The 27,148-nt window shown below is 45.0% G+C and overlaps 1 protein-coding gene across 1 annotated transcript in view; it reads right to left on the minus strand.

Moving 5' to 3' along the window:
- PAPPA (pappalysin 1) overlaps positions 1-27,148 on the minus strand; it is a 173,381-nt gene that overhangs the window by 136,907 nt on the left and 9,326 nt on the right. The window contains exon 2 of the mRNA XM_042878915.1: positions 10,515-11,583. Coding sequence (XP_042734849.1) covers positions 10,515-11,583 — 1,069 coding nt within the window. The remainder of the gene's footprint in view (positions 1-10,514; positions 11,584-27,148) is intronic.

Raw genomic sequence — 27,148 nt, forward strand, 5'->3', positions numbered from 1 at the left:
GCCCTCTGTGGCTATAAAAAAATACGGCGGTAGTCAACAGCCAGTCCTTGGTAGGGAGCAGCTGCGGCTGCCTGAACGCACGCAGGACCCGGCATCGCACAGCAAAGCCCTTTCTTGGCTCCACGTCAGAGCAAACTGATTAAATAAGGCCACAGCCAAGCGAACGGAAAAGGAGCCCCTTCCCTGCAAAGAGGGGAGAGCGGCTGCAGCATCGGGCTGCAGAAGCATCAGGGTATTTCCATTTTCTCGCTGACATCTTCTTTTTTTAACTCAACCGCCTCCCCCCCCCACCCCCACGCATGTCTTCCTCGCTCCACCCTCCTGCCAAGTCCCCGCAAACTCTTGCACTTGAAGAAATAGAACAAAGACGTCATCGCAGCCAGCACCAAAGGTCGCGGGGTACATTTTAAGGTCTAAGTCTACTTCTTCTGTTTGATTGATTTAAGTGATTAAAGCGTTTCTGCTCTTCCCGTGCTTTCAGCGGCATCCTGGGTAACTCTGGGGAAATTCAAACCGACCAGCTGTGATCCGTATTACAAAGTCATTAAAAATACACACAAGGATGGCGATGGGGCCATACTGGAAAGCGTGGAAGGAGCAGAATATTGCCTCCGAGTAGAGTGAGGAAGGGCTTTCATGTGTCAGATCGAGAAGCACTCAGCTCAGCAGAGGAGATACAGGGCTGGATATTAGGAAATATTTCTTTGAAAGAGTGATCAAGCACTGAACAGGCTGCTCAAGGAGATGGTTGAGTCATCACAGAATCACAGAACCATAGAATGGCCTGGGTTGAAAAGGACCACAATGCTCATCTAGTTTCAACCCCCTGCTGTGTGCAGATCACCAACCAGCAGCTCAGGCTGCCCAGAGCCACATCCAGCCTGGCCTTGAATGCCTGCAGGGATGGGGCATCCACAGCCTCCTTGGGCAACCTGTTCCAGTGCATCACCACCCTCTGTGTGAAAAACTTCCTCCCCTGTCTCAGTTTAAAACCATTCCCCGTGCCCTATCACTATCCAACTTCACAAACAGCCATTCCCACTCCTGTTTATATGCTCCCTTCAAGTACTGGAAGGCCTGGAGGTGTCCAAGAAACATGCAGATGTGGCACTGAGGGACGTGGTCAGTGGGCAATATTGGCGGTGGGTGGATGGTTGGACTAGATGACTTTAGGTCTTTTCCAACCTTAATGATTCTGTGATCCCATGAATTCCCATCATCTCAGCACTGCAGGGTACTGTCCCCACCGCAGGCTGGTTGGTGACAGAGCACCATGTGCACTTTGAATTGTCATTTGCATGAAGTCCTGAAGTGAAGCTCTTGACAGTACTGCAGAACTGCTGAATCTCAGGGATGGCCACACCAAGTCCATGCCATGCCACAACCATCGTGGAGCCCTGCAAGCACTGCAGCACACCTTGCCTGAGCTGCAGGCACTCAAAAAGCCCATGCCACATAACTTCAGTGCTTCTCCAATTTCCCTAGGATGTTTCACTAAGATAAATTCTTCCTGCAAAGCTGATGGGAATGATATGAAAATGAAGCCTTGTGCCGGGGAAAACGAGAACCACAGCTTCTCATTGAAGTCCTCAATTTATTGACACTACAAGGACATGGCATGAGAAGCAAATTTATTCCATATTATCTACTGTCAGTATAGCTCAAAAGATGAATTTTGAGGAAGCAGAAAGAATTTTATTCTCCCAAGCCCTGTAATTCAACACCGCTGAAGCTGCCCTCACACAAATCAGTGATGACACATCTTTTCAATGTCTGGGGCCAAAATTATTTTTAAAAGCATTGCAGGTAATTGCCATTGCTGTTATTCCAAACCACTGCTATTTCCACTATTTTGCTATCACTGATGTAACTCGACAAGTGGGCTTATTCTGCAATTACTGAATTAAAGGAAATAGTGTATTTCACAACAAACAGCTCACACGTATCCGTGGCCATGACCAGATCTCTAGGTGGAATTTCCATGAGATGCTCCCATGTTTCCACGCTTTGTTCAATACTACCCAAACATTTGGGTACCTTTGCAAATAATTGGTCTGCGGGGTGCAGATTTTATCAGTTTTTTTTTCACTGGGGTGGATTGGCCACAGGAGTCTTTAAAACAATGGCTGGGAACAAACAAATGCTGAACCTCGTTCTCCTGAAGAATTTCAGAAAGATCAAGTTAGGCCAGAAACTCCAATCTTGATTTCAGCGAGGTCCCTTTCTAGCAGGGGTCCTTCTAGCAGGGTCCCTCCTTTAAAAGAAGAAGGAAATTAAAACTGAAAAACAGCACTGGGGAGAAGTTAAGCATGTGCTTCAAACTCACACATGCCAGGAAATTTAGAGTTAAAGGTGAAACCCCACCCTAAAGAGCCTCATACTGGAGACATTTCAGCGAAGAAACATAACGGGTTCTGAAATACAAAGTCCCAGTAGGGTGCACGAGGTATGGAGTTTCAGCCTTCACTCCAAATTTCCTGGCTTTTTGGAGGTTTATTAGGCTTTCATACCCCAAACATTTAAGTACTCCAAGAAGTTTCCTCAGTGCGGCTCTCCCTGAGCCTTTTGGAAACTGAGCATCAGCACTGTGATGGTGAAGCTACCCATTCCTCACTGACAAACCTGAAAACCTGATTTTTTTGCCAATTTATGCCAACCTGAGGGCTGAGGCTGAGTGCACACTGCACAACTGCAGTTTGGCTACTCTGAAAAACTCCAACATTGCTCATTTATTCAGAACAAAACCGAAGGACTGGATTACATTGACATCAGCAGAACAAATGCTCATGTCTTCTTCTACGTGGGTCTCACAACTGTGCTTCAGCCAGCAAACAGGGAATAGTTTTTGACAGACACCCCACCAGGTTGTGGATGGGGATACATCCAGCCCACAAATCCGGCCCTAATGGATGAATGATGACTGCTGCTATCCGCACCACACTGTTCTATGACACAGCCTGCATAAGCAAGTGTTATAAATATCGAACTGGTTTCACAGTATCAAAATTCTAAAATACCTGTCTTGAGGCCCCGCATCGCTGCCTTTCCTGAGAGCTGTAAGGAAATGATTACCGGCAACTCGCACACTTCATCTCAGATGTGCACACAGAGGAACCTGGAGCACTGTGTGATGACTGCAGTGGGTGTCCTGACACACAGCTAACAGAGCAGGCATCCCCTCCTCTGCATCAATCTCCGTGCACAACCTCTCCCTGTGGTGGACGGCTGAAAAAGGAATAGAACAGCTCCTGAATGGAGACATCACTTCTTGGGCTTCCTCCAGCCCCAGGGCAGGCAGAGGGAGAGCTTGAAGGGCTGGGCTGCCTGCAATGGGGGGAAGAAGGAGACAAGGATGGAACGTGGAGGAGGCAAACAGGGACTGAAAGTTTCAGGAACTGGTGCCAAAGAAGTTCAAACGAGGGCCAGTAGACACTAACTGTGCTTCGGGTTGTTGCCTACAGATCTGCCTCTGCATCCCTTCCCCTTCAATCTTTTCCAAGACCTTCCTCTTTCCCCTCACCTTTCCATTTAGCTAATCCCCTCTTCACTCAGCTCCAGCTATCAAATTTAAACATACACACTCTTCCAAATCCCCTGCCACACACACTCCTTCTCATACCTCTGAAATCCTCCAACAGGCCAGCAAACTAAAAGCAGAAAGCCCACAAAAAGATCAGAAGCAATGATTTATTGAAAGTGACCTCATTTTTTATTTTTTTTTTTCAAATAACAATAGACTGATTAATTTGGGGGAAAAAAAAATGACAAAATTTAAACTCGTAAACCCTCAGAATCACAGCATCATCAAATCATTAAGGTCGGAAAAGACCTCCAAGATCATCAGGTCCAACTGTCCAACCCTTTTTTTGTCCTCTTCTTATCTTTCTGTCCTTACACTGTGGATGGGCTTAAAAAAGAGGCAAGCTGCCCTTCCCCCTGTCTCACTTTTGAGCTGCAGCTCTCACAGTGCGTCAGAGCTTTGCTGCTCTGCGAATCGCAGCACTCGCACAGTGTCAGCACTTCATTCTGCTCTGAACTTGCATCCCTTTTCCCAGTCTTGCCATCACATCTACTGAGGCTGCAGGCAAGTCCTCTGTGGCATTAAGGTATTCTTCTACCCCAAAATATAAACTACTCATAGAAACTGCTATTACCTGAGTAATCACGCTATTGGGTTGGCTTTCTTCCCTGGCATGAAGTTCACAGATACTGGGCAAAGGCAGAGCTGCTGGGCCAGTATTAATGCCCCCACTCGCATCAACATTTACAGTCGAGACTGCATAAAGCAAATTCTGAATCCTGTGAACTGCTACACGAAGGCACCAGGCATGCTGAAGTGCGGCTGCACAGAGCGAACTCCCCCAGGATAACACAAGTCAGCATCCTCTCTCCTGAAAGATTTCTGTACATTTCCACTGGCAGTGACAGAGAAGGGATTGCTAGGAAAAACAAACAGCCCAAGTACTGTTTGTCCACATGCAGCACTGCACGTGAGGGGCAAAGCCAAAGGCACTGTGCTCTTCCATGATGCAAACAAAGCACAGTGGAGGTGGCTGCTCTGTGTTTCTTCAGTGGGCAGCTTCTGCTCGCACTAAATGGATTTAAATTCCTATCAAAAATGAACTCAGAAAGGTAGGATTGGAATTGCAAATGGAAGTGCGGGATAAGCTTGGCATAGAAATAACCTGTGCTTTGAATCTTTCGGTGTGAAAGGGACAACCGCCTGTATTTACGGAAGGCTTGGGTTGCTGCTAATTAAAAACACAAGGCGCAACTCACACCCTGCTGAAGAGAGGTGGTACCTAATTGGGTATGGGAGAAAATGGTGATAAACACAGAGCTCCACAGCATTCCAAGAGGCATTCTGGCCATGACCAAACTGGATGGGTTAAACAGTATCAACTGCACTGACCAGCAAAGGGAACAAACCAGCCTTACCCAGACTGCTGCATTCCAGAACGTGTGGGGGGGATGAACCCTAACTGGTAAAGGAGTTATGGAGAGCACTGGTGCCAGTGCTGCAGGGTCCCTACCAATCTTCCACCCAGGATTCCAGAGCCAAATGGGCCTGCACTGGCACTGGGGAGTATAAGACTTTCATCTCTTGTCTCCTACAAGGTTTTTTCATCATCTCTGATAGTTTACTCCATAGATTTTATAGGCTGTCTCCTTTCCAAGCATCCTGCAGTTTGACCAGACAGTGATCTTTTTACATAATGGATAATGTCCATGAAAGAAACCGTGAGTCCTATGAGTCTTGAGGAAAAAATGCTTCTGGAAAAAAAACTGTTGGAAAAGATGACTGTGGGACAATCTAAATAGAGCAAACTCCTAACGATTTGAGAGTGTGCAATTGCATACATAGGGATAGTTTCTTTAGCAATGAAATCCTGACTATATCAGAATTCAATAGTAGACTTATAAATGTCAGTTGCTAGCATGGGAACAGATGCAATTCCTCCCAGCTGATTAACATCCCTGACATCTGGAATAGAGGACAGAATAAACAGAGAGCAGAGGATTTCCTGTTGGGACTTGGCTGTTGGGTGCAAACTACCAAGATACAGCAACTTTGTCCTTGAGAGCATTATCTCTCCACCTTCTAAACAGCCCTTTGGAAAGACCTGGACATTTAGCACTGAATCCCTAGACAAAAACTCAGATATTTGCTATAGTTCTGCTGATACCTGAGTGAGTGCGAGAATCCTTGATGTCAAGAGCTGTACAATGGCCTCTTCAAGGCAGGGGATTAAGTCCTCAAGCTTCTTGAAATGAACAGCTTTGATGAATTTCTTCTGTTCTTTTCAGTGTTTTGGATTAGGTGGAAATTAATTCATTCTTGGGAATCAAGGAGTATTTCTTACAACTCTCCCAGCTCCTAGAAGAAGGCACTGCGTGTGCCTCCTTCCCCCAAAGTAAATTGATCCGTGTTTTGCAAAGAAGCCTCGTGAAAGGATTTTCAATGGAAAAGAAAGAAAGGCAGTTAAGAGGTTGACTTATTCAGAAACTTCATGGAAAAACCCTGACGTGCAGCCACTTCGCTACCTGCATGAGGCTGAGCTAGGCTGAGGATGAGCCAACCCCTCCTGCTTCTCATGTGTCCCACATGGCACAGCGCGTTGTGTCCTTCAGGCTCTATCACAGCTACTGCAGTTCAAAACTACCACAGAAGAAGTTTTGACAAATGGTTCAAATGTGTATTTAGAGTCTGTTTCACGTATGACTGGAAATGTCCTCAATTATGAGTTGAGCTGGTGAAATGCAATGCAGGGCTTGGCCAAGCTGCACAGGCCAAGAGTTGGAGGGGGTAGTGAAAGGGTTGGGACCAGCAGGGCATCGGGCTCCAGTTCTTCAGCTCCATGTCGCTCTGAGCTTGCAGGCAGGTGTTCTGCCCTCCTTGAGGTGAACAGAAGGTCTACAGGAGCCTTCAGGGCACATATGTGGATATTGAGAAAAACTGTCCCCATGGTGAGTTATTCTGGAAGAGATTTCCAACAAGTATTCAGTGCATTGTCTGAATCGAGGGAGTAGCTTGCACTGTTTCAGGAATGTCATCAATATTTTCCTAAGCCATCAGAGGGAGGCTTTCTTATCTGTATATGCAATCCTGTGGTGAAGCCTGATGTGAAAACCCAATATTACATAAAAGGAATGGTTCAGTTAACCATAGTATGGTGCAAGAATTCACCACATCAAATGGCACTTACAGAGGATAATTTCCTATGATCCCTTGCTGTTTGTTTCAAGTTTTTTGAAAAGGAGCCATAGTAGGTGTCATGAGCTCAGTCTTCCCTATTTTGTAACCAGCAGTATCCCAAACAACACTAGGAATGTGTCTCTCTGGCAACTACGTCTATCCTTGCTCCTTCCTTTTGTACTGGGACAGGCTGCCTGATCTTAGCATGTTCTCATCTTTCCAGAACTGCAGAAATAAAGAAAAGCTGAAGAGTATTTGCAAACCTTGTGCTGGGTCTAAACACATTCTGTCCCACTCTCATGAAATTAGTGAAAAGAAGTTAGGCAGATGTCTCGGATAGAGCCTGTTATGTGAATAATGATAACCAGTCATGTTGGGTTTTTTTGCCCTGCAGGCTGCTAATAAAGAGGAGAGATGATCTAGTTGGTAACAGTGTTTACAGCTTTTCTCCTCTGCAGCTCCCAGAGCAGCAGAGCCCCATCCATCAGCGCTGTCCCTCTGAACTGTTCCTCTGGCAAACATCTTTGCAGATTAAATTTCCGTCCCCAACATCCCCCACTATCTGAATATGGCATAGAATCTCAGCTCTTCGAAGAAAACATTTTGCATAGGTGTCAAAAGGAGAGGCTGGGAGAAAAAAAAACAACACCCTTGAGCTGCACCACATCAGTGGCTGAAGGACACCATCAGAGCACCTGAGAACTTAGTCCGAGGTGCCAAAAAAATCACAAGCAACTTACAATGTAGACTGGAGTTGCCTCAATTTTTCCAGTACCATCGCATCTGGGGTTACAACTCATCAAGAGGCAGACACAGAGTTTTTTGTACAGATATCCACAGCAACATTAGGAGATCCCAGGATGGAGGCTGGAAGGGCTGGGGCTGAGATGGTCACACTGAGACTGACACAAGAAGGAAAGAGACAGGAAATGAATCCACCTCCTTTTGGGGATGAAGAGGCACTGAAGAGGGTTCCTGTTTATAACAGCATTAATCAAACATTAGCACTTTCTGGTTGGTTCCACGAGCAGAATTATTTCAGGAATAAACTCCGCACGGTGAACAGCTGGCTACAACTGCTGACATTGAGCATGCAGGAAGAAAAAACCCAGTAGCATCTCAAGACTCCCAGTACCAAGGAAGGCTGAAGAGCCTCTACAACATAAAGCTCAGGGAACTCTGTATTGGTAACATCTGTTCCATCTTACTTTATTTGAAGCCGTATCAAACCAAGGGCTCATTTCTCTTTCTTCTGCTGCTGTTAGACTGAACTGTGGCAGAGGAAACACCTGGAGTTCGATGAGAGCTCTCGGCACTGCGGAGGTGCCCTCAGTGATGCAGTGCAAGGCCTGCAGTACAGGGGACTGAGGGCTGCCAGTGAAAGTGCTGACAAGAGGGGCTGGTGATGCAAAATGGGCCCAGATGGTGCCAACTAAGTCACACATTTTGACTGAGTCACTAATTGGCACCAAAATCTCTCTCAGGGGATGGTGCTGATTGCCCTCAGCCAAACACTGGATTTGAGTCTTCACCCTTTTAGTCAATGAAGTCTTTGCTAACAAAGCCACTGCCCTAAAACTGTACCCATTAGCTCAAACACTCCAAGCAGAGTTCAATCTTAACAAAGTTCACTGATCAAATCTACAGTTCTAAGTGCTGTGTTGTGGAACACCGACTGTGAGCACCCAGCACCGTGTGGGCAGGAGCTCAGCCAGCAGGAAAAGGCTCCAGAGAGAGGGCTGCCTTCTGCTGCCTTTGGTCTCACTGCCAACGGTGAGTGCTGCATTACAACTCCTAGGCAAAGCCAAATAAACCTAAACACTGCAAACAAATCTGCGGATGGACTACAGATATACTCGAGTTCTGTGGTGTGGAAGAGGAACTACAAGGCCTCCAATAGTGACTGATGTGTGTCACTGGAGAATAGATGCTGCACACAAATCCTCCAGACGAGCCAAGCAAGGTGGTTGTCTCCAAAAACAACATACACATAGATATGAGAAGCAAGTATGCTGTCTTAAGGTAACTGAACATCTTGGAATTAAATTCCTAGCTTGGGCTTGTGCTAGTACAATCTGTGCAGCAAAGAAACTTCATTTGGAATAGAAACAATAGGAGCGTCAGAATAACATTAAGGCACAGCTTTAAATCTGAAAACTACAATTTAAGAAGCATTTCTTGTTTCATTTTGCATGGGTATTATGCTGGTCACAGTACAAGTGATAAAAGGGTACTATCAGATTAAAAATAATGTATTTTTCTAAAAATTGTCATAGCTGTTATAACTAACACCTCAAGTTCTCAGAACGACAGTGTTAAAACAACCACATTTGCATTACGCCTTTGATGATATTTGCTCAGTTGTGTTCCTCTCCAGTTGAACAGCATTAAAAGACTGGCATTTTTTCTTTTTATATTTTCAATAATTAGTGCTTAAAGTAGCTTCCCATTTGAGCCTTGTTCACTGATAACTGACTGAAGTCAAGCTGAGCTATACGGATGTTTTTAAAAAAAAAAAACTCACTAGAGTGGAGGAAAAAAAAGGAATGGAAGAGTTTCTTTGCAGCTTAATTATGTGTATTTTAAGCTCCAATTGAGATGATAATGTTGTTTAAAAACTTCTCTCTACTAAGGAAATTACAAATATAGCCTGAATTGATATAATTAGAACTCCAGAACAGCTCATACTTTCCTTCTTAACCTGAACTTCAGTGTTGACGACACAGGGTGTTCTGTCTTAAGGCTTTTCACCGTGACTCCATGAACTGCCCTTGAAAACAGTAACATGGGATACAGACAACAGAATTTTATCCTTCACCTCCATCTCCTGTGCATTTACATCACTAGCTCACCAACAAGAAACTTTTTTTCTAACCAAACACACTAATTCTTGTCTGAAAGTGATGAAAAAGCAGTTGGAATAACTCTAGCTATGCGGTGCTCGACTGATGCAAGTAACTCAGGAATGCCCCCTTTAAACTACAACATGAGGAAGCTGTAGCTGAGAATCTCAGGTTTTATAAGCTCATATCCATCCACAGAAAGCTTCTCCCTCATTTGTAGGAAGGTGGCATTACTGCTGATTTCATATGTTTATGGAGAGCTGAGTTACCCACCCACCATGTGCAACGACGCTCCCAAGAACCGAGTACCTACTTCCCTCCTCATAACTCACAGACTCAGCAGCCCCTTACAGCAGTTCTTACAGTAATCTGCACTCTCACAGCTTTAAGAACATAGAATAACCTGCCCATCTTCAAAGGCATCCTATGAAATTTAAGACTACTTGGGAATATTTATGTTACACGCCTTGTAGGGCTCTTCACTCTGTAAATACACATGAATCACACAATTATAGAATCACTGAGGCTGGAAAAGACCTCGAAGATCATCCAGTCCAACCACTCACCTGCCACCAATGTTTTCCCCCTAAGCCATGTCCCTTAATACAACATCTGAACATTTCTTGAACATTCCCAGGCACAGTGACTGAAACCATATGAGCTTCCTACGGCATCTAATCTAGTCTGTGGTCAAAGTGAGCTAGGCATTGCTACAACATACTGTTCAGAACCAACAACTAATGGGTCTTCCAACATTGTTAAGATTTCAATGGTAATACACAGTTGAGACCATTACTGAGATTGCACTCAAGTAATTGCAATGTCAGCCAAATACCAAGAAAAAAATAAATGCATTAAAAACACCCAACTCATAACGTCGATAACACAACGGTTCAGCAGCCAGCAGGCTGATCAATACCTAGACAGATGCTCATTAATATGAATGGAAAAAGCTCGTTCAAAAAATCGCCTACCTGTACGGAGAATATGGGTCAAAGCACGTCTTGGTGACTTCTGTTATCTCCGGGTTGCAGCACTCCCCACCATCAAAGTTGTACCTCTCATAATTGCAATCCATGTCACACACTCCGTTCTGCTTCTTCTTGTTGAAGAGCGTGTGGCGTACATGCCGGCAGTCTCCTCCGTCATACCCAGTCAGGGTGTGGTTGCACTCGGGATCGCAGTTCTCGTCCCCGATCTTGCTGATATCACAGTTGGCCAGGATGAGTCGGTGCCGAAGGGATGAGTTCTTCACCTCCAGCACCTCCAGCTCCCAGGTGATGTTGTAGCGGCTGAAAGCCTCGTTTAAATGCTGGTGCTGGAACTCGATCTGCTGCTGGCTGACTGTGGGGTTCTGGTGTTTGTCGTCGTAGAGATTTACCACACGGTAGCGAACGATCTTGTTACGGCGGAAGCTGGGGAGTTTGTTGTAGCTGGCAATGACGTCCGTGTTGTCACAGACTGTCTGTCCACAGAGAGGAGGCTCTAGGCTGGTATCCAGCAAATAGCCGTGATGGTAGCTGGACTTGCTCTGAGGACTGCTGCCATCCTTCATGGGAGACCAGGTGTTTTTCACATTCAGTAAACTGTCTTGAAGAACTAGCTGAGGTAGAGGCATGTCTTGTCTGTGAATCGCCTGGCCCATGTCCAACAAGATCTCCTTCTGAGACCTGGCTGTCCTCCAGAGGCTGAAGTGCTCCACATAACCCCGATAGTTCTGGTTCAGGGCATTTCCTCCAACCATGAGCACCTTGCACTTCAATGTCAGAAGACTGAAGATGCTGCCCACCTGCTCTCCGCTTGTGGCTACCTGGGCACCATTGACGTAGAGTTTCATCAGGTGCCCGTCGTATGTGGCAGCCAGGTGAACCCACTGGTTGGGGAGGTAGCTGCGATGTGCTGCAATGGTGGTCACTTTGCGAGCACGGTCTGTCTTCAGAGAGAAGAAATAGCGGGGGTCTCTATTCCCCTGGTCACTGACGGTGTTAATCCCCAGGACCCATCCTCGGTCACGGGAGGTGTAAGAACATTTGTCATACAGTCCTACGTGCCCCCAAAAGAGAAATACGGATAAATAAGGATGACAGAGCAAATAAAGCAATTAGTCTTCATATTGTGTAAATCTCTCCCTAGATATGTATAAACACACGTTCATCTATACACGTTAGAAAGTTAGTGTACAAGAAAGACATTAAATCATCCAGCACACAGCTGTGGGAGGTCATGTTAAGATTCGCTATTAAAGATTTGCCAGTGGCATGTATGAGCGGGATTCCCCTTTTCTGACCGAAGACAAACACTGTTTGCAAATTCCTATCAGTAGGAAGTTGTACTGTGCATTTGGTCTTCTCTTCATTCAAGCCATACATCACTGGCTGAAAACAAGAATGCTCTTGAGAAGCGATCCTTGTCGGTCTCACTCATATCTCACACCCCTGAACCCTTTAACTAGCAAGGGCCAGAGGCAGGTAGATACGAAATCCAACTAACAGCACAGTTTGGAATAATCTTGGTATGATCAAATGCCCAAAATTTGCTGAGAGCAAGTGTAACATTTTCAGGCAGCCTTCAAACTCATATCCATGAAAAAAAAAAAAAAAAACCAGCACAAAAAACAGCACAAAAAAGGTACACAGTGGTGTCCATGAATAATTTATCTCATATACAAAGTGCAGTTCCACACCTTAAGTTCTCTCGATACATCCTCACCAACAAGAGATGGAAAGAACCTCGTTCCTCCCAGCCTGGGACATGAGAGCTGGCAAGTTAAAGATGTATATTTCCATCTTTCAGTTCTCAAAGGCCACAGGCTGCGGTGAGACCCTTCGACTGCAAAAATAATCATTAGAGCCTTCAGCACCAATGGCCTTCCTCTGCCAGCGCACAGAAACTCCTTCCCCCAAGCCTTCACTTCCAAAAACCTAACCAAAAATCATAAATCTCTGACAGTTCAGTCCTCATGAAAAGACTAAATATCCCCTTACCTCACCTCTGCACCCTAACCCTCCCAGCACTACAACCAAATAACATCTTCTGCTTCTGACTAAGTTGCTCAACAGCCATCTGTTAACAATCACTCATTAACAGTGCAGTCTTGTCTAGTATCAACAGAGCAAAGGTTACAGGAGCATTCACTGTATTTTTCCTCCCCTCTCCCAGCACCCACCTTCCCCCCTCTCCTCACACCCTTCCCTTCTCCTCCCCCTTCCCACCCCCCCTCCAAAAAAGGCTTCTGATGGGAAAGTTAAAAAAATTTAAACAGGGCTTTTTTTCTGCACGCTGGTATTTTGCTAGGGACTCTGAGCTCCCCCTTTTCCTGTTTCCCTTGGAAGAGAGATCCCAGGGTTCGGAAGGTAATGTGTTTATTCATCTGTAGGGTGCACTCAGTTCAAAACCTTTCTGAGACCAGCTTCTAGTTTATGCTGCTACTTCTGATCACGGGAAAGGAGAGGAGGAGGAACAGCAAAGGAAAAAACAAATACGCCAAAAGACTCCCAACATTTGCTGGGATGGATGTTTACCTGAGAAACTCACGATATGAAAGCCAAAGCTACCGATGACCTTCTGGAGTCAGGGATCTCCTGTTTTTTTGAGGGTTTCTTCAGGTTTTTTTTAATGGAATAAACACTTTTAGAAGGCACTCGTTTTTGAGATGTATGACAGCCCATAAAGGTCTGCATTTTTATAAAACTCAAATGAAGGTATTGTCCAGCAGTAGTGGGTGGATAATACTGCAGTGAATGAGAAGACAGTTGGCAAGTCAAGTCCCTCTCCTGAGTAAGTCATAAAAAAAAGTTCCAAAAATGATATTTATTATTAAAAAGTTGCCCTGCCAGTATAGCAGGCAGAGGTCCCTGAGAGCTGGGCAAGCATGGAAACAGTTGTCCTTGGGTGCGAGGGGGCATTACAAGAGAGACTCTCTTCTGGCAGTGACTTCTATTGATTCTCCCCTCTGCCCCAAAGAAACATCTGAATGCGCTCTGCATGGAGGTATGGCATCCATGTAAACCAGGGCTCAAAGGTGAAGAGATGGGATGTTCCAAAATATACCCAGTTCTGCAAAATTAAACTCCCAGGGGAGTCCATTCTGTTTCAATAACTTTTTGTTATTGAATATCTTTCTTTCCAGCGTGGGAAATAGTGAAGAAAAAGAGTAAAAGCATATCATATAAAAGGAACCCAGCATGAAAGAAAGCCACCTCCCTTAACAAGGAGACCTTTTTATAGGTACGCCATGGTCTCTCTTTATTATAACAAGGCCATTTGAACCAGTCAGACATTTTGTAATGGAGTTTTTGCCTGCCACCAAATACCAACCTGGTGAAAGCAGAAGAGATGCAGACATGGGCTAGTCCTAACAAACACCCCTGAGAAGCTGTGGGTCTCAGCCTGGCCCAAGGCCCTGCTGGGTTCTGACCCAGGTGCAGCAGTCAGCCCGCTGCACTGCGCCCAATGCCATCTTCGCCACCTCTGCAGCCCAATGCCTGGTTCTCAAAGTGCCCCACATCCCCACTGTCAGGTGGAGGGCTGAAGTCCACCACCCAGTCTGCCAGGGTTGACTTTTTGGGGCTTTCTGTTCCAACTGGCTGGAAATATTCCCCCAGAGAATGAATAAATTATCATGGAATGGAAATTCAGTTTCCTGGCCAGGATTAAAGAACATCTTCCCCTCTCTCTGAAGTGCTGCATGATGCTAGTGATTGACCTCAGCTGAACAGATGGAGCTGCTGGAGGAATACTACGGAATAGTAGCAATCCTCCCTTGCCTTTGAGCACTTAAACCCTGATGTGATGCAACGTGTCTTGAGTTTGGCTCAAACAGCTGCCACCAATTCGAGATTTACAGGGAGCCAAAGGAGGGCAGAGAAAGAAAAAAAGCAGTGACAATAGGGACACCACTGAACATGCCAGTATGAAAGCTGCTGAACTGAACAGTCTACTATTCCAGTTCCTTACATTTTCTAGTTTAGGGCGAAGGTCATTACTGAACCCATATGCCAAATCCAGTATTCTTTTCTTAAACTTTTACTATTACAGACATTCAACTCTTGATGAAAAGATGGATTGATCCCAATGCCTTCAGCAGAAAGACTTGTTTTATTCTTAAAAGAAAGGAAAAAGAATAAGAATAGGGATGAGAAACACACACTCCCTATAACTTGCAGAGCTGTACCACTTCTTTATGACACTCTTTTGCCTGTATGCTGTACCTACTTTCCCATTCCTTCACTTACTTTTGGCTTCAGACTACGACTCCTCCGGCTAAGGGAGTGTCACTTTTCCGTTTTGTCCCCAGCACAATGAAACTCATTTCAGCTGGGACTTTGGATGTCATAATAAAAGAATTTATTACTTCTTCTGTGACAACTAATAAGGGCAAAACCATTGGAAGAGGGACATGTCAGATAATTGCCAGAACTTCTGAAAACTGAATAATTTGATGTTTTCACAATTTATTTCAATTTAGTAAAAGGTTCCATAGCCACGAGTTATTTCTTAGACATAATTAAGAACACTTTAAACATGAAGAGGCCTCTTTTACCCCAAACAAGGCTGTTTTTGAGCAAAATCACCCCCTCACAATGGCTCACACTGAATTTCAAAATTCAGCTGTGACCGCAACCAACATTTACATGAAAAACATACAGAGTGTAGATGCTCATTTACACAGAGAATTCTTTACAATAACGTCGCAGAGGACATTTTTAGCTACTTCGTGTCCCTCAAGAAACCAAGAGCGGTGTAAAGAGGCCTCATGGTAAATGAGACTCAATCCAATGACTGCAAAACCACAATTTGGCGAATGTGCCTCAAGTTCCTGAGCCAAGAAATGGTGCGAAATAAAACTGATGTTTGTTTTCCCCGCAGCAATTAGATTAAAAAAATATGTACAAGTTTCATACAGCAGCAAACAGTTTTCCTCACTTCTGCTCGCCTTGAGTTGCTAGAAAGGGACGAAGCGGTAGCTGAGAGAACACTGACAGCCCTGCTAACCCCTTGTCTGAGGGACTTCTTCCCCTGCAAAGCTCCTGTTCCTGAAGCCCAAGGGATTAAAACCGAATTTATCTTTTATTAAAAAAAGAAGAGGCACAAGTTCAGCTTTCCAGTAAGAGTCATTGGTAACCGTCCCTCCCGACAAGCAGTGAGTCAGTGCTCTGGAGGAGCGCATGAACACACCACGATGCCACGTTCCTGTGCTCATCCAGGGCATGGAAGGCCCACCGGGCTCCTTCCAGCCCCGTGATACCTGTCCCTTGTAGGAGAAGTGAATTCCTAGGCACCGAGATAGGGGGTGCTGCTGGAAAACTGAACCCCGAAGGCCCAATGCCAACAGTCAAACATGGAAAACCAGTAGTACAGTTTCTCCCTTTATTTCTGAAGTGAAATGTCACTTCTTTGGCTACCAAGCCACAGCTGCTCCCAAATACAACTGCTCGTCAAACCTGATCGCATTCAGGAAGCATTAAGCAAGCATTAAACGAAGCATTAAACAATTTCTTTACTCAGAGGACAGTGAGGCTCAGAGCTGCGGGTGCCCATCCCTGGATATGCCCAAGGCTGTGGATGAGCCCAGGGCAGCCTGAGCTGGGGGGGTGGGGGGGTCCCAGCCCATGGCAAAGGTTGGGACTGGATGGGTTAGAGGTCCAGTCCAAGCCATTCTATGATTCTATGGTGATTTCTACCTTAGTTTGTTCTTAGGATCCCACTGGAAACTTACAGCTGTGCTGTTGAGCCCCGTGTGCTGGATGGGAGGGGGCAGCATGAGGCCAATGAGCAACATTGTCTGCTGAACTCTGAGGGAAGATCTGGCTTTGGGCACAGGGCACTGCATCCTCGCGGTGCCAACAGGAGCACACAGCTCCCAGGAGCTGTCAGGAGCCGCAGAGTCGGGAACTCACAGCTAGAGGCTGAGGCTGCAAGTCATAAGCAGCTCTCTGTGGGCAGAGTTTGAAAGAAGAGGCCAGAGCAGCCCATGCAAGCTGCTGTAATTCGTTTTAACATTATCAATAACAGACTCCAGGCCTCCCTCGGCCCCTTCAGTGCCAGCTCTTGCATCTTGCTAACAGCATGCTTCCCGGTAATCAGCCCAGCCATAGAATTACCTAAGAATTTATTTCTCTACGCAGAAAAAAAAGCTTCCCCCCTTTGCTGAGCAATGGGAAGGAATAAAACTGAGACTTTGTTTTGCTTTACTTTCCAGGAGCTGAGGCTGGGGGAAGGGGAAGGAGGAGGTTGCTTCGATGCTGACCACCTCGGGCGCACTGCAGAGCCGTCCCAGCCGCACGGAGCAGAAAGCGGTGCTCTGCACTTCTGGAAGTTGGCTGTGCCTGTTTTGCTAGGAGACTACAACCAGAGGTGACAGGACTGTTATGAAAGGGGAATTTAGGTCAACAATCAAAGCCGCAGTCAGGGGGCCCAAGAACAGGGAGCTAAAGGTTGGGGCTGTTTTTTTTCTTTAGCATGCTTTAATCGTTTAGTATCAAAGCACAGAGGAACGCTTGAAAGAGCAAATATTCTACAGGAACCTATAGAAAGCTTTTATCTGTCCAGAGGAAAATAATTAAAACCGACAGATTTGGGTTAAGTATCCCCATGTTCCATGCAATTGGATAAGTCAGCGAAGATCCACTGGAGCAGTTCTTGAGTTCTGCACTGGATATTTCATGGTATGATGTTGAACCCAATACAGTTTTACAAAGGGGAGAAATAATCTCTCCTTTCCTTTGCCGTGCTTCTCCCAGCCCCCAGCTTCCTTCCACGATAGTTAAATAATTCAGATTCTGGAGTACTTAAGGCAACATCTCTATCTATACTATTTCCAATGCAGCTGAGAGGCCTCCTGAGGTCAGCCCCTGAGCCCAGGAATGTCTCAAGCAAACCACCTGAGACTTGCTCAGGTGGCAATGTACCGAGTGAGGAAAAGGGGGATGTCTGCCGCTGCTATCAATCCAACTAATTTCAGACAAGATAGTAACATTTCCAAGCTATGCAATAGGATTCAGATCCAAGACAGAAGGATGGAATTCTTTGACGTGAAAGGCAAGATCTTCATTCTGTAGAAATCCAGAGCCTTAATGCAGCCATGCCTATCTAACGCTGAGAATTTGGGACAAGGCTCTTCTCAGTATCAAAATATTAATATCATTGCCATTTAGCACTGAACTACACATATTTTCTGTACCATTTTTCAAATTCCCAGACACTCATATGCCCAACAAGAAGCCTGAAAACAGGGAGGTGAGAAAGGCTGCAACAGCAACACATGAATTTGTAGTTGCTGGTTAGCTATGAACATACATAAATCCTTCCCTTCTGATAAGAAAATCATGTAGGCTGCAGACGAGCAGCCACTGGCATGGACAATCATGTTAGTGACACTTGGCTGAGCCCATTGTGAGAATATACCCGCTAACAGTATATAAGAGCTTACTGCAAACAGATCTGGTAGGCTGGGGTTGGTGAGAAATTATTAGATTGTGGGGGATTTTGAGGTGTAAGCGAACACACAACACTGCATAACCATGTGGCACAGAGGAGTGAGCTCCAGGCCTGGCAGCATCGTAACAGGGTCATCCTTGGACCATGCGCTGCTTTTGCAAGGGCTGCTCTGTATATAGGATCAGCATAAACAAGTACTAGCAGGAAGGGTGCCTTCTTATCTAGATCTGCCTAAGCATTTCACAATAAAGCTGCAGAGCCAGTGGAGACTGGTACTTGGTTAACAAACTGTGGCTGTTTGTAATCCAATAACTACATTTGGGCAGGCTTTTAGATGGATGGAAAACGCACATCCTTCACAAGGGTCAAACTTTAGGCTCTTCTATAAAGCCCAGTAGCATAGGAACACATTCCATAGAATGAGGGTAAGAATTTTCTAATACCTGAAGGACAATTTATTTCTCCTGCCTTGTTCTCAGAAACAACCAAGTTTTTTGGGATGAAGTTGGAAAACCTGTATGTGCCCATGTTATTAGAGATGATCACAATGAGAGCACACATGGGAATAGTAATTAAGATGACACAGGCAGTCTCTGCTGGGATACCACTGCAAGTGCAGTCATCACCACGCTCCTTCAGAAAATCAATGGTGTACGTCATGAACGTGGAAGACTTTTCTCCAGGTTTGATCCAGACAAGAATCAGGTTGATGGCTGCCAGCTTCAGACACACTACTGTGGCCCACTGATAATAAAGCAGTTAGGTGTTGATGAAAACCCAACTTCAAGTAGAGAGTGGGAATGGAAAACCCTCAACAGTTTATTGGCTTAACTGAAAGCAATCTGAAAACTTCTTGGCTTCAAAGCTTACCTGCGCTCACTGATCAGCAGAACTGGGTTACAAATTAACCATCCCATTGTAGCTCAGGCAGTGTGTTCACCTTTAGAGAAATTCAGCTTTTTTTTCCCCCTTTGTAAGCACATATTGCAAAGCATATGGGTACACATCAAGAGACACGCGTGAACATTTTCCATCTTTCACAGGTGCACGTAGAAATGAACTGGAATCACACAAAACCTACAAAAAAGACATAAATGCAATGGCATGCCAGGGAACTGTCCCCAGCAACATCCGCTACCTCTGCTTCCAGGTCTCCTCCTCCCTTCTGTGCTATTAGCCACACACTGATTAGATATCAAGCTCTATTGACAAATTTACTTTTGAGCATGCTAACATGGAGCGACTTTCCTCCCATTTGTAAGAGTTAATGCTTGAAAGCAAACAGAGAGTGTCTTCCATGGAAGGGACAGATACGTAATTACCACAACTTCCAAGCAATCTAAATGATAAAGTGGTATTTCTGGTCTCCTTTCAGAAAACAGCAGAGAGAATTGATCATAAACTGGGTCAAGATAGGTCAGCATACCTCAGAGCAGATCAGATGGCCAGAGCATCCCAGGAGGAAATGCTCTCCTGGAAGGATTATTAGGGGCACATCTGTGCCATCAGATGACCGCGCACAATACCCATCAGCTCACTGGGAGTTCAATATGGCATTTCCTTTCAAAATGTGCTTTGTGCCTGACAAGCACTGCAAGTCAATCAGCTGCAGCAGTGGCTGAGCCCGGAGCTGTGCTGGAAAGTCTCCCGACGTGCTGCCCTGCAGAGCCCTCACCACAGCCAGCAAAACGCAGCGGCAAGCAGGGGAGGTCTGCGCATGAGACTGCTTGTGGTGCTGATCAAAATACATAGCAAGAACTGAAAGGGGGACAACAACACAGCTTGTTTTGCTTTTTAGAATTCCCTAGTCACTGACCTTTACAGCAGCTTTAGGGCAGCGCTGGAACCAGCTGAGCTGTTACTACTCCCAGCTGCAGAGAGAAGAGCTTTTACACCATTGCACAATGCGTGTGTGTTTGTAGGGGGCAGGTTAGGGCTGGAGAACAAAGAAGGAAATCTAGTGGCACCTAAATCAAACGTTATGATCAATGAGTGAGAGGGAAGAGAACCTGGGGAGCGGGAACAACCTTACAACCTTTCCGGGATCAGACAGATGGCCAATATCCACAATATTACAAAAACAAAACGAAAACAAAAAATTCCATGAATGCAAACTAGGGCACCCTGCAAGGAGACTGTAAAAATCACATCATGATAGCTTAGACATGTCTTTGTAATTGAGGGGCATTTCCACATGAAACAGTTCTAGTTATTTAATTGGATTTTGAGAACATTCTTGGGCAGACACTTTGTGAGCACAGAACTCAGTGGTTCCAGTGCATTTGCACTGATTTATACCATGCGAGATCTTGGCCTCTGTGAGAATTAAATCTCTTATTGCAAAAGTATCTTAGATCTAATCCAGACTCAAATGTCTTACCGCATCTGGCTTTCCCATATGACTGCATCTTTCCTATACTCATAGAAGCAACCAAAGGACCTACCACCCCTACAGGAAAGTTGCAGATGCAGTACAGAACAGCGTGCAGTATCAGCAGGCAGAGCAGAGCTCACTATGCCTCTGTTATGCTGTCCCTTTTAAAAGGGATCCGGGTCCTCTCTAATCACGACTATTTCAGGCCTCAAATTCCCCTCTCCACACTTGCATATACGTTCCAAACCCATACACAAACCACAGAGATATTTTTGCTTTCTAGGAAACATCCTGCTGAAAAAGAAAAAAAAAAAAAAAAAAAAAAAAAAAAAAAAAAAAAAAAAAAAAAAAGAAGAAAAAAGTCTGCCTAACATGATATAACTACTATAGTATGCATTCCAGATAGGCTGTAGTCACCACACACTAACTTTAGTACATGATCTTAGAGCTCTGTTTTCTCTGCTCAGTTTGAATCCGGGGTCACTCGTTTGGGCATCATTTTCCTCCTGGAAATACCTGAGTGTGTATTTCTGTGATACAAATAGCAGTGATCCCTTGATCTGTGAGCACAATTAAATGGATATCTAATAAGAAATTCTCACGTAAATAGTAGCAACGTCTTAGAGGTGTACAGACGCAAATTCACACCTATTAAACCGACTGCTGGAGCTTAACATGAAGCCCTTAATTCCTAAAGGACAGGATGGGACAGCGATGGGCAAACCTCCAAAAGGTCATAATTCTAGTTCACTTTCCATGAGCGTTGCCAAAGTCAAATGCTTCTCAAAAGTAATTGACCTTCTCAAGTCTGCAGAACTGGGAGAAAAAAATGTAAAAGAAACAAGCTAATTTGGAAGATTGTTGGCAATTCTTGTGTTTAGCTGAGCAGCAGGAAATATCATATGTTCAACCCTTCTTATGTTACTTCAGCCCTTCCACTTTCGGTTAAATCTGGAACCAAAGAAATGAAGACTAACCAAAAAGCATGTACATGTACTACCTTCTGTGTGCATACGCACTCACACGCACATGGGAGTGAGGGAGCAGGCTGGGGCATTTTGAGCACTGGGCTTTGTTCTTTATTTTAAGGGAAGATCTCCAGACGAGTTTGGATCACACAGAATTAGTGTTCTGAAACAGAATTTCATTACTTTGGTTAGGTCTTTGTTCTGTATTTGTGCTTTCAACTTGGTCAAAATCACAGGAATAGGTGATCACAGGAATAGGTCATTTCAGCATAGAGCCTACATGTCCTTCTGGAGTGCTGTTCTGCCCTGAGACTGACAGACAGACCACCCAGCAAGGAGATGACAAGCAAAAGTCACCCCAAGCTTATTTTCTGCTTTCTTGTCCACTTCTTCTTTTTAAATGATGTTTCACAGTCCTGACTTTGTCAGTGCTCCAGTTTGCAGTGGGGAACCTTGATTTTGCTCCCTGAAGGTCGCATTCTGGAGGTAAGATCTTGGTCAGAGTGAAGATAACAGTTACGAGTCTGAATACAATGGCCTGGATTGAAAAGGACCTCAAAGATGATCTAGTTACAACCCCCCTGCTGTGGGCAGGTTGCCAACCACTAGACCAGGCTGCCCAGAGCCACATCCAGCCTTCAGTACCTTCAATGAGGAAAGATTTTAGTCTTAGTTTTGAGCCGGCCTTCAGACTAACACACTTGTATGTTTTGAGGCAACCCTTCCTGGTTAATGGTGACAAAACCTAAACAAGATGAAGAACATCAAGTCACACTAAGCCTGACAAGCAGAGCAATGCCCAGGAATCCCTACAAAGTGCCCAGAGTCAAGAAAAATCCATAGTTACAATGGAATATTACAGGATTTGAAGTCAGCATCCTACTGTTTGCTTCAATTAGTTGCAATCATAGAACCGTATAGTATCCCAAGTTGGAAGGAACCCACAAGGATCAACTCCTGGCTCCACACAGGACTACCTAAAAATCAAACCATATGTCTGAAAGTGTTGTCCAAACACTTCTGGAACTCCAGCAGGCTTGGTGCCATGACCACTGCCCTGGGGAGCCTGTTCCGCCCTCTTGGTAAAGAACCTTTTCCTAATATCCAGTCTGAACCTCTCCTGACGCAGTTTCATGCCGTTCCTGTTTTTGCAGTAATAACTGAAAACCCCAGAGTGATACGACATTAGAAGCACTCAGACACAATAGGGGGTGAGGACTGAATTAACTCCTCTTTAAATAAGAATTTGAAAAAACACTGAATTCTCGTTTAAAAGAACCTGGTGACAGGCACTCCACCGTTCTACTCAGAAAGGCTTCTCAATGACTGGATACTTTCACCAAAACAGTGCATTTTCTCTCTATTCTGAAGTTACTTAGTTTCCGTGTGCATTCATTGGATTTACTCATATCCTCTATTATTAGATTTCCAAACTCCAATTATCAGATTAATGTTCCCTAAACATATACTTAAAGATCATGATGACCAACTCACCTCTTAATCTTCTCGAGTCAAATGCTTTAGGACTTGTTACAAATCCTATAATCATGCTCATGATTGTGTTTTTTTTTTTCTCTAAATCCTCTCGCATACAACATCCTTAAGCTGTGGACGGACATCAGAACTGTACAAAGTGCCTCAGCAGCAGCTTCTCCATTGTCAACACGAGGATAACACAACCTCCTTGATCCTGTTCAGCATTTCCTTGTTTACACAGCTAATGATGACTCGAAACCTTTGGCCACAGCACCACACTGGCAGTTCACATTCAGATGCTTTATCTGTTCTGACACAGAGTCACTCCAACACGCTTAGCTTCCAGGTGAAAGATCTTTCCCCCACCATCCATCCCTTATGCATGACCTGCCTCCTGTCTTTCTATATGTATGACTTCACATTTGGCTTTATTCTGATGCATACTGTTTGCATGTTCTCAATTTATGAAAACACCCAAATGAGAGTCCTGTTTTGGTCATTGTTTACCACTCCCTGAACTCTGCAACATCTGCAAATTTTATCAGCACTGATTTTATGTTTTCTTGCAGGTTGTTGACAGAAAATATTAACTAGTAAAGAGCCAAGATTGCATTGTGCTGAATAGGAGGGAACGTGGCCAGAGTCACTGTTCAGGCAACAGCTCTGTTTTTCAGTGGGGGGAAAACAAATACCTGTGATATTCACGAATACAAGCTTACACAAGTCAAGACAAATTGACAAGCTGAGATCGGCAAGAACTGCATCTGCCTTTTTGTCTCTTCAGCATTCTACAACCCCAGTTCCCATTTTAGAGCTGCAGGGACCTAGTGTGACCCTGGCTGATGGGAATTCTTGGCCAAGCATTTCTTTCTCTTTGTACAACAGTGTGGCATTCGCCATGAACTGCATCACCAAAGAGCTGCACTGGTGTAATTACCGCTTCCTCACATGCAGTGTCTCTCTGAGAGCTGCTGAGAGCCAATCTCCCACCCTCACCGATCCAAGGACTGAGCTGAGGACACCACAGAGCAGCTGCAGTACTAAAGGAACTAAAACTCCACGGCAACCTGTACCCCCCCAACTACTCTGCCACAAAACAAGAGACTTGAATTTGCAGGAGAGGGAGCATACTTATCTCTCAGCAGTGTCACCACTGTCTAACCAAACACCCTTTCTTTCTCCCAAAACATCTAATTTATTGCTGGAGGAAATTGCTGTTCTCTTCTTGAAACCACCAGTAAAAAGGGAGCCTTTTGCAACTGCCTTTGTTTTCCTCTCTGCCAGTTACTCTCAGACTGTCCTTCTCTTCCAGAACATCTTGCTGCAATGCCCATAACATTCCCATAAAAACGTGTGCCTCGTCAAGCTTGCCTTGTCCCCAGTGTTTGACAACTGTCAGAGAAACCCCATAAAAGCCAGGCTGCAAGCTCATCAGTGCAAAGGACACCATGTGTGGAAAACATTGACAGCTCTCAATAAATCACATTGCTGCTGAACAGCTGGTTGGAGCACTTGGCTTCAGAAGAATGCTGTCCGCATTACCCGTTTACGTGCGTACTTCTCAGTGATGCACTGAAGATCCTGAGCGTGGGGAGCAGAAATACATCATTTCCAGAAGATACCACAGGTTGTGTGTTTTTTGTTTGTTTTTTTTTCAATTGTACCTGAAGAGAATTTTAGATCCCATTTCAAGGTTTATGGCCTATTACAGTAATACAGTTGTGCAATAAAGTGTTGACTTCTTGACAGAGATGTTCACCCTGAGGAAAATGTGATGAGAGACAGGCGATAGTAGGAAAACCTATCCCCATCTCAGTTCCTTCCTCCTTCTCTCTCAGGAAACACATAGCCCCCATTTCACTTAGTGTTTTCTTAAGTACCAGAGCACAGAAACTGTCAGAGTGGACGTTCACTGTCTGGCCATCACAAGTGGGATAGAAAACACATGGTTGGTGCAAAAATGCCCATGCTTTTCTGCCCTCTGTGCTTGAGGCAAAGGGAAGAGTTTGCTGCTCACCTTCCTACTGCTGGGAGGTGTCTTCCTCTCAGTGCAAGTGTTCCTGGCCCACCTTCATTGAGAAGCCTCAGCCCAGCAGACAGCAAGCTGCAGAAGAAACACAGATCCCTTTCCTGGATCATTTCACCTATGTGAGATGCAGCTGCTGCTTCTTTCTGGCTTGTTCCATGGAGCCTGCAGGTGTTTGGATACGGCCCTTTCCCAGTAAAACTGGTGACATGCTGATGTTTAAAATAAAATAAAATAAACCCCTAGTATTATGGCATATAGCTGAAGACCACCCCAGTTTGAGCATTGCCTCTGGTGAGACAAAGAATGTAAACAGTCTGTTTGATTAAAGCATCCCTAACAAGAGGACTCTGGGGAATTCCAATCTTTCCCAGCTCAAAGACGAGCAGAAGATACGCTGGTACTCCATCCTTCATTAATTCAGAGCTCTCCAAAGGGCAAAAATGAAGCACTCAACTTTCCTCATGGGACAAATTGTTGATGGTTATCCTGGAATTCCTGGAGGAAGCTCACCAGTATAAATCAGGTCTATTTTCTCCCTTCCTTTTTTAATCTGTTCACGGACAAAGAGATTGTGCAATGTCTGATAAACTTTGCCCACGCTGCAGTGCAAAATCCCCACTTCTGACTGTCTGAGAGGGGGAGGTGGAAAGACCACTCTGGAACTGTCTTACAGATAAAGCTATTAATTACATGCCAGAAAATATTTGTGCAATAAGAAGAACTTCTCTTTCAACAAAAAGCAACAGATAAGACTGTCGGAAGCCATCGCAATTTAAGGGACAGAGATTCTGCTAACACTGGAGACCTTCTGTAACACATCTACATCGTCAAGGTGCTCAGAATTAAAAGTGGGATCACAATTTTCACACCTAGAATCCCTGGGAAAACTCCTTCATCCTCACTTGCCAAATGCACTCCTGGGGACAGGAACGCTGCACAGCTACCACATCTCTGTGCAAGTGAGGAACCGCAGCCCTACTGCTGCAACCTCCTCACTCACAGAGCCTTTCTTCATCCCATCACTTTCCCATGCATCCTGAGGAGCTGGAAGGGCTTTATAGAGGACGGAACCAAACAGGTAATTCCCTCACCTCCCATCTGAGACCACCAAGGTACACTGTTAGAAGCACAAGCCAGAAGAAGCCTCAAGACAACGACCTTTTGTTTGGCTGTCCCCTGTGCTGGGGGGTCTCCGGAGCACGTGAAAACAAGCTCATTCAAGCCTGTCTCTTTGCTTGGAGTTCTCAGCTACTCTCCAGGCATTGCTTTAAAGCAAATTGACACCATAATTTGCCTCCATCATTTTTTCTGTTTTTCAAGACAGTGAGAAAAGAAGAGAAGGGCATATAGAGAGGCTGACATCTCAGCAGTGAAACTCCTCCAAGCAGATGTAGAGTAGGAAACATCCAGTAACCCTGCTGGCTCCAGCCCACAGCTTGGACCTGAGTGCACGGTTGATTTTCATTAACTAACTTGTCTTCCTGTGAACTTCCTCCGAGGGTGTTTGTTTATAAACAGAGGAGGGGATATTATTGCTGGAGATGGAAGAGTATGGGAAGGGGTGAAGGAGTTTAGAGCCACAAAACTGGAGAGCAGAGCTGAGAAGTGTTTGTTGCAGGAAACACAAAGGACTCACTGTAAAAGTGGTATATGGCCTAGTTTTACAGCCTAAAGGGAATAGGTTAGGTGTATGTAGAAAGTGCTCCAAGAAGTAAAAACAACCCCACATTGTACAAACATTTCCCACTGCATCATCATAACCATTACACAAAGCAATGGTGTTTGGAGGCTGTTCTCCATAACATCCACTTCTCAGCTAGTTTGTTTTCCCCACTGCACAAATTGTATCGGCCCCACTCTCAACACGATTGCCAGCCTGCAGCAGCCCCCTGATTTCCTCTCCAAAGGAGTAACTCTGAGTTTGCACTGGTGTGCTCAACAGCAGAATCTGGCTTGTACTACTTACCCTTCCCTCTGCCAAGTACATGTTTCAAAACCGTGTGCGTAATACATTCAGTTAACATTTGCTTTTTCTCCTGGTACTGCATTTCTCCCTGAACATCTCCATTCATGAGCTACAGCACAGGAGGCTTCCAATTCTCGTCTAGTTTGTGCTGAAAATAATTCCTATTAAATTATCACTGGTGGAAGGTGCTGTTTTGAGCTCAGAGAGGCTGCTTGGTTTATCCGCAAGGCAGAAGCAAAGAAAGACAGTAGTAACGCAGGCACCAGATTCCAACCTTAGCACCTCAGCCTTTACAAGTACAGATGCTGCTGAATTCAGAGCAGAATACAATTTGAGTGGCTCACACGAGGCACAGC

Source organism: Lagopus leucura, unplaced genomic scaffold, assembly GCF_019238085.1.
Source record: "Lagopus leucura isolate 7727_CA_CO unplaced genomic scaffold, USGS_WTPT01 Super-Scaffold_100022, whole genome shotgun sequence".
Lineage (NCBI taxonomy): Eukaryota > Metazoa > Chordata > Aves > Galliformes > Phasianidae > Lagopus > Lagopus leucura.